The sequence below is a fragment of the Aplysia californica genome, unplaced genomic scaffold (genome assembly GCF_000002075.1).
Source record: "Aplysia californica isolate F4 #8 unplaced genomic scaffold, AplCal3.0 scaffold01483, whole genome shotgun sequence".
Classification (NCBI taxonomy): Eukaryota; Metazoa; Mollusca; class Gastropoda; order Aplysiida; family Aplysiidae; genus Aplysia; species Aplysia californica.
The window spans coordinates 6,402-15,093 of NW_004798753.1; the positions used below are offsets into that span (position 1 = coordinate 6,402).

General features: G+C 44.5%; 1 protein-coding gene across 1 annotated transcript in view; it reads left to right on the forward strand.

Annotated features, from left to right (window-relative positions):
• The window catches only part of LOC101862089 (zinc finger protein 385B), a 12,923-nt gene extending 5,981 nt beyond the window's left edge, over nucleotides 1-6,942 (forward strand). The window contains exons 4-8 of the mRNA XM_005112911.3: nucleotides 76-119; nucleotides 596-866; nucleotides 2,842-2,967; nucleotides 4,743-5,021; nucleotides 6,276-6,942. Coding sequence (XP_005112968.1) covers nucleotides 76-119; nucleotides 596-866; nucleotides 2,842-2,967; nucleotides 4,743-5,021; nucleotides 6,276-6,631 — 1,076 coding nt within the window. The 3' untranslated portion in view covers nucleotides 6,632-6,942. The remainder of the gene's footprint in view (nucleotides 1-75; nucleotides 120-595; nucleotides 867-2,841; nucleotides 2,968-4,742; nucleotides 5,022-6,275) is intronic.
• Nucleotides 6,943-8,692: the final 1,750 nt, after the last annotated feature.

Here is an 8,692-nt window from a genome sequence, read left to right on the forward strand (position 1 = left end):
AGGGGGGGGGGGGTTAGAAAAGTTTACAGCCAAAAGAATTGATGACGGTTGCTTTTTTTTCTTCTTTCATCTAAGGTTTGGAACCTGATAAGACGCAGCCTGCTCCAGGTGGTAAAGAGGTGAGTTGGGTGTGCAGATATTGAAAGGGGCTTTCATGGTCTAGAGGTTAGTTACGGTATTCTGTTCGCCTCTCATTTAATAGGTCGTGGGTTAAAATCCGGATAGTGACGGATAATTTTCTTCTCTATAATTTTCACCTTTCACATCCTTTCCTGCTGTCTAACAATGTTCTGTTGTCTGCTTTCGTCTCCACTTTCTGCCCCCACCCCCTCACCTCCTTTGCCCCCTCCTCTGGGTCCCGTGTGCAAATCGCGTATGTTAAAGATCCCTTGGTGGTCCAAGATCAATAAGAGCAGACTTCGGCTGCCACCCGAGCAAAATTCAAAATTTCCTACCAACTAAAAAATGTTTATTGTGTCCCACGCGCTCATACGTCCTTATATGCAGTTGCGAGCGCCGTTAAATACTTACCAAAACAAACACAACCAATGCTGATCTCTCTCCCCCCCCTCCTCCCCTCCCCTCTCCTCCTCAGGTGGTGGTGTGCAGCAGTCTGTGGGACCTGGAGAGACTCATGAAGTTTGCCCAGAACAACTACCAGCCGCCCGCCGCCCCAGCCAACAACGCCGGCGATGACAAAAGTCCCTCGGGGAAGGCGGAGATCACAGCCGGGCGGGAGGATTTGTGGATGCGCAGCAAGGACGTGATGTGTAGCATGTGCGTGGTGAGGCTCACCTCCAAAGCGCTGGCCGTGGCGCACTTCGAGGGTTCCAAGCATCAGAAGCGAGCCGATCGAAGTCAACAGGGTGAGTCTTTTGAGTCACTGCACGTGAGTCTTTTGAGTCACTGAACGTGAGTCTTTTGAGTCGCTGCACGTGAGTCTTTTGAGTCACTGCGCCTGCCTGCCTGCTGAAGAGCCCCTAGCGGACTTGGTTGTGGATGATAGTTGCAGGGTACCGCTGCTTGTTGGTCCTGTCTCTTTTCTCTCCGTTTTATCAATCAGACTTGCTGTTGTCGGTGGTTGGCGGGTGCTCTGGTGTGGTTTGCGCCTTCTTTCCTACCAAACATCTGTCGTCCTTATCTCTCCTTTTTTTGTGTATGTTACTCTCTTGTAACACATCTATTCTTCAGAACTTATTTGACCTTAATGTGTTGCAAGTGCCGTAAAACACTTACTTAAACTAAAACTATAGACTTGCTGTCCTCAGGCAGTTTTTTTGTAACTAACGCCTTTCTGCTGGGATGTCGTAACCCTGTCAGCTTGGGTTGGCCCTAAGAGGCATGGTCAAAGCACAAGGTGCCCAGCAAAGTCGTAAAAAAGTCGTAAATTCGACGCCCTGGTCGTAAAGGTGGTAAATGGTAGTAAACTTGCCTTGAAGGTAGTAAACATTTGGCAAACGGTCGTAAATCAGCCTGCATACTGAGTGATGAAGCCAGCAAGACTTTTCAGTGAACCCTAGCCTCCGTTTTTGCAGGTCACGATTGTGATATAATTATTCGTTCACCTTTTCCCCGTCCGAGAGTACGTTTCACGCGAAAAGCCGGCTATGGCGGCAGGTGGAAGTGTATGTGACACCGAGGCTCGATCGCGAAAATCGAGATCTACTTTCGCTTTCGTTACCACCCTGAAATTTGGCGAAGATAAACTGATAACGCAACATTTGTAATATGCAAGTTGTACAGTATAAACGCTGTGTCGCCGTGCAAACAAATTTTAATAATTACTCGGACTCTTCACCGTGCTGTCACTTGTGGGGGTGGGGGGGGGGGTGAAAACGAAAATACAAGCTTTATCCGATTTTTAGATTGTCGGGTTCGCCAGCATATCACCTATGCAGTTGCGAGCGCCGTGAAAACCTTACTAAAACTAAATCTAGCTGCAAGCAAGCTTGCGATCGTCTGTCTATCCTCCATTTTGTCTACTGGACTTTGTTGTGTGTTCTTTTCGTTCCATATGTTATGTAATAATAATATATATGTTATTGATGGTGCAAATTAACTCCCTTTTTCGAGCTGGTGTGGGGCTTGATTTGCTGGGTAGTCAATTTTTTTCCAGGTAGTAAATTTTTTCAGGAAATATTGCTGGACACCCTGATAGCAGCCTGCCTCGTGAATGATGGAAATAAGATAAGATCGTAAATGATCGAAATAGGATAAGATCGTAAATGATCGAAATAAGATAAGATTGTAAATGATTGAAATAAGATAAGATCGTAAATGATGGAAATAGATAAGATTGTTAATGATGGAAATAAAATAAGATCGTTAATGATCAAAATAAGATAAGATAGTAAATGATCGAAATAAGATAAGAAGAGATACAATAAGATAATACTTTATTATCCTAGTTGGAAATTTTTCTTGGCTGTACGGGACTATAAAAACACATGTAGGTTTTCATAAAAATTAAAAACCTACAAAATACATTTCATATTATGCCCAACGCCCATTTGCACGATCGATTTAGTTTGGTTCAGTTTGCTAGCCAGATTGAGGGAGCAAAGCGGCTATCGTGGCACAAACCGATAGCCCGACTTGTCGCCTCAAAAGTGAATGCGTTTGTTTTCACGCGACGAGTCGGCCGATCGGTTTGTAGATCGCCCAATGGGCACTCCATGTTACGTTAACCTGACCTACTAAAACTAAACTATCTCCCCTCCTTCTTTTTTGTGTTTGTTACTCTCTTGTAACCCCTTTAATCTTCGGCACTTATATGACCTTATTGTGTTGCAAGTGCTGTAAAACACTTACTAAAACTTAACTGCTGTGTGTGTTTTCCAGTGAACAGAGGCGACCAGGAGGCGTGGTGCTCTGTGTGCCTGGTGCTACTTGGCTCCCCTAGTGCAGCTGGCACCCACTACCTGTCCGAGAAACACATGGCCAAGGTGCGACTGGCCAAACGCCTCGGTGAGTTGAGCGATTCACACAGTACATATACACAGTACACGGTACATGTACACAATACGCAGTACACAGTACACAGTGCACGGTACACAGTACATGTAAACAGTACACATACACAGTACACATCAGTACACAGTACACATCAGTACACAGTGCACGGTACACAGTACATGTAAACAGTACACATACACAGTACACATCAGTACACAGTACACATACACAGTACACATCAGTACACAGTACACATCAGTACACAGTACACATACACAGTACACATCAGTACACAGTACACATCAGTACACAGTACACATACACAGTACACATCAGTAAACAGTACACACCAGTACACAGTACATGTAAACAGTACATGTACACAGTACACATCAGTACTCAGTACACATCAGTACACAGTGCGCGGTACACAGTACATGTAAACAGTACATGTACACAGTACACATCAGTACTCAGTGCACGGTACACAGTAAATGTAAACAGTACACATACACAGTACACGGTACACAGTACACATCAGTACACGGTACACAGTACACAGCCATGGCCTTGGCAACTTTGGTTTTTATAAAAGTCTCTTTTAGACCTGCTATTTGTTTGTTTTTTTAAAGTCTCTATTAGTGGGTGGTTGGCGGGTGCTATGGTGTGGTTTGTTTCTTCTTTCCTATCAAACACCTATCGTCCTTATCTCCCCTTTCTTTTTTATGTTTGTTACTCTCTTGTAACACCTCTAATCTTCTAGCGCTCATATGACCTTATCCAGTTGCGAGCACAGTAAAGACCTCTACTAAAACCAAAGTCTCTATTAGACCTGCTGTTTGTTTTCTAAAAATCTCTATTAAGTCTACTGTTTGTTGGTTTAAAAAAATCTCTATTAGGTCTGCTGTTTGTTTGGGTTTTTAGAAAATCTTTTAGGTCCAACTTCAACTCTTTCAGTAAAATTGTAAATGTGCTGATTCATCAATGTCATGCTCATATTGTGCTGGAACAACATCGGGGGAACTGCTGATTTATCTGTCCTAATCCTTACTATCGTCATTTTTCGTCTACTTCTTTTGTATGTTTGTCACTCTCTTGTGAACTGCTATTTCCGGGGTGCCTTGATAGTCGAAGCAGACTTTGTGCTGTTGAGGTTAGAGAGGTGAGCAGAGTAAGCCTGATTCCCCGTTTGGATTTCTCTGTTAACATCCACCCCTTGGGGCTCATATGACCTTATGTAGTTGCGAACACCGTAAAAACGTTACTAAAACAAAACAAATAATCAAGATTGTAAATAATATTTGGTAACTGACTCTTTTTCTTGAAATTATCTTCCAAACCCTCAAATTGGTATGACATAACCTTGTTTTGATAAATTGATGGTTTGAATTTCAGCATTCTAGGGTTAAACAGTATACATGATTTAATAATAATGGTTGTCTCAAAAAAATGGTCTTCTGTCACGACCACACGGAAAGTTCCTCCTTTTTTAAAATTCTGAGTTGAGACCCATGTAAACTAAAACTGTGGGTGGCTGGCGGGTGCTCTGGTGTGGTTTGCTTCTTCTTTCCTATAAAAAATCTTTCGTCTTTATCTCCCTTCCTTCATTTTTGTGTTTGTTTTCTGTCTTGTAACATCTCTAATCTTCTGCACTTATATGAACTTATTGCAGTTATTGTGTTGCAAGTGCTGTAAAACTCTTACTAAAACAAAAGCTAAAAAGTTCCTCCTTTTTTAAAATTCTGAGTTGAGACCAATGTAAAACTACAACTAAACTCTGTCCTCAGGGCAAGTGGACCCCAGCTTTGCTGCCCGACTGAACCCTCCCCCGGCCCCCCCGACCGGCCCCCCAGCTCCCAGGAAGAAAAGGAGCGGCCCTCCGTTCCCCAAGCCCGGCAGCTTCCACGGGGGACCCCTGGCCAAGAAGGCCAACTACTCTGGTGGGCCTGGCGCTGGCAAACAGTTTGGAGGAACAGGTCCCGGCAAACCGGCGTCAGCACAGCTGTATTGTACCTTCTGTAAAGTCTCGGTCAACTCCCAGGGCCAGATGGACGCTCACCGCACAGGTGAGGCTTTAAAAAATTATTTTTTAATTTTTTAAAGAATTTTAAAATTATTTTAAAAAATTAATTTTAGTGTTTTACGGCGCTCGCAACTGCATAAGGTCATATGACTGGACTGGCTGGCTGCCCAGCACTTTGTGTTGGCTCTACATCTGAAGAATGTCGGACGTTTTGGCACCTGTTTTGAAAGAATCAATGTGGACTTATGGTTCACCACCCAACAACGAACCTTAAACATCGTGCAAAAGTGGGTAGTTGGTGGGTGCTCTGGTGTGATTTCTTCCTTCTTTCCTATCAAACGTCTGTCGTCCTTTTCTCTCCTTCTCCTTTTTTGTGTATGTTACTCTCTTGTAACACCTTTATTTTTCTGCACTTATTTGACCTTATTTTGTTTCAAGTGCCGTTAAACTCTTACTGAAACTAAAAAACCCCATGCCAAATGACAATAAAACACAATGCACAAAGCAAAAGAAATTTTGACAGATTTGCTGAACGGTTATTTTTGTCCATTCACAACATGGAGCTGAACTGATGAGGAAGACACATGGGCTGCTGGACTGATCAACTTTCTTCTGAGGGTCTTCCTCTTTGACTTCTGTAATGTAGAGATTGGAAACAGACGTCCTGGTCGGTTGTGCCGTAAAACACCTACTCAATCAATCAAGAACAGAAGTCTGGCTGTCGTGGGTCACGGTCACCTACTCATTTCTCTGCTCTGATGCTCTGAGCAAAATCTGTATTTTACTTACTGTGGTTTCCTCCTTCTTTCCCATCAAACATCCATGGTCCTTTTCTCTCCTCCTCCTTTTTTGTGTATGTTACTCTCTTGTAACACCTCTATTCTTCGGCTTTTAAATTACCTTTTTGTATTGCAAGCTCCGTAAAACGCTTACGTCCGGGAATGCTGCGCTAATACCCCCTCAGCAGTTCGGGGGTCAAAGGTTCCAAGCCAGCAAATACAATCCCCCGCAGTACCCCCCGTTCCCTGCACAAGCTGACCATGACCCACGACAGCTGGACTTCTGTTTTTGATTGATTGAGTAGGTGTTTTACGGCACAATCGATCAGGACGTCTGTTTCCAATCTGTATGTTAAAGAAGTCAAAGAGGAAGAACCTCAGAGGAAAGTTGATCAGTCCAGCAGCCCATGTGTCTTCCCCATCAGTTCAAATCCATGCTTTCGCAGTGAGTCGTGACAAACAAGATTTCCCTCAATACCTAAGAAATGTAGCCAGTTTTTGTTTATCCTTCTCCTCAGGTTCGAAACACATGCAGACCGTGGCCATGATGTCAGGGGTGGGCGGTGGTGGACCTCCCAAAAAACCCGCCCCGTCGTTCAAAGGTCCCCAGCGCCAGGCTCCGCCCCCTCAGCAGTTCGGGGGTCAAAGGTTCCAAGCCAGCAACAGCAACGCTCCACAGTACCCCGCGTTCCCCGCACAAGGTCCCGTGGACAGCTACGCCTTCCACTCTGACTCTGGCGCAGCGTTCCCGGACACGGGACCACATTTTCCCGCCAGTCTGGCACCGCACAACCCTCGGCTGGCCGCCGGCTTCCCTATGGCAGACACGAGTGGGTGGGGCCAGGTGTACCCAGACTACCAGCAGTATTCATGAACCCCCCCCGCCACCCCCGCCTCAGGAAGACTTTATTGTTGATATTGGTGACCAGGCGCTGTGGAAGAGACTCCTCAGGGCATGAGTTAAAGGGCAAGCAAGGTTGCAAAATAATTCTCTTCTAGAATCCATTCCCTTACTGGCTGGTAGCTCTCTGGGCAAACAGGGCGTTGTAGTCGTGGAAGACCCAAGCGTTTCTTCCTTTTGTATGGACCAGGTTTTGTGTCTGGAAGGGCCGCCTTCACTTAACCCTATCCGTACGTCGTGTTTTACTATCGTATCCATACGACGGGGGGAACTCTGTGCCACCACTTTCCAAAGAGGAAATTTTCTCGTTAATTCGATCTGTACGCTTTGCATAGCAGTTTGTCAAAAAGTATTTTGAGAAATACTGAAAGTTTCAAAGAGAAAACTACTAGTATTGTAAAATATGAAGAATACAACCCCGGGGGTACAAAATGACCCCAGGACGTACGGATAGGTTTAACTCAGTTTGGCTTATAAATAGATCTACATGTAATACACACCTCGGGCTGATAGATCTACATGTAATACACACCACGGGCTGATAGATCTACATGTAATACACACCACGGGCTGATAGATCTACATGTAATACACACCACGGGCTGATAGATCTACATGTAATACACACCACGGGCTGATAAATCTACATGTAATACACACCACGGGCTGATAAATCTACATGTAATACACACCACGGGCTGATAAATCTACATGTAATACACACCTGGCCTAAGACATTCAAAGTGTTGGACCAGAAGGCAGTACAGTACGGTATACATAGGTTTTCCTTTGTATTGCAGAGCAGATCTCGTTAGCTGATTGCTATCTTGTTCTAATTCCACAATGTTTTCCCGACTTCAATAATAAAAATAGCTTTTGTACGGTCACCCAGGATATCTTAGACAAGTGACGGACTGTCCAAGACATAGACGTCTGCTCTGGAGAGGATCTGTAGTTATAGTCACTCGCTCCATCATGTTTGAAAATAAATTCTCACTTGGTACAGGTCACCCGCCATCAACAACACAGAGAGGCAAATACCCCCGGGGCGGTGCCACTGACTAGTGTCTTTAGGCCATTCCCAAAGAGGGGACTTATCTCGTTCAAGCACAGTAGGATTGTAAATGGGCTGACTCATGTCACGCTCATAACTGTGCCTGATCTACAACAGGGAACTGCTGCTTTTTCTTTCCTGTTCCTTACTATTTTCATTATTCCTCTACTTCTTTTGTATGTTTGTCACTCCCTTGTGACCTGCTATTTTGGGGTGCCTTGATAGTCGAAGCAGACCTTGTGCTGTTGAAGCTAGAGAGGTGAGCAGTCTAAGTCTGATTCCCTGTAAAGACTTCTCTGTTGACACCCACCTCTTGGCGCTCATATGACCTTATGCAGTTGCGAGCGCTGTAAAACCCTCTACTATAAACATAAATTAAAAAAGAGAGGCAAAAGCAAAACCTTCCTGTGAGAGTTGCCAATATTGTCAAGCAACAGACGCTGTAAAAGAAAAGATGGTGTTCAAGCAACAGATGGCGTTATATCTGAAACCTGAATTTTTATCTTGCTATTTCGTTTCATTGGATTTTGGATGGACCAATTTTGTATCTAGATTTGCTTTATTAAATTATGTTTAAATATTTTTTGTTCTAAAATGTGCTTTGTTCTGGTTGTGGCAGACAGTTTTTCCCACCGTGAATGGTGTCGCCTTTTCCAGACGAGGGAGGGTTGGAATGTTTTGGGATGCTTGTTCCTGAAGTGAGGCAATTATGATGATGATGATAATGTTCCTGAAGTGACATTCATGTTTGACCCCGGTCTGTGGGTGCACAGTACCACCTCTAGTTGACAAGACCAGCCGTCTCTTTTTGTGGGCGACCCGCCGGAGTTCACAGTCCACAGATCTTCGTTCTGCTCATGGTAGAGGATACCAGTCCGGCACCTAGAGGTGAGCCCAAAGACTTTGCCGGAGCTTCCTCGCAACGATAGCAACGCAGCTTTGAGACAGCTCTAGAAACCCTGGAGTAAACACCCCCCCCC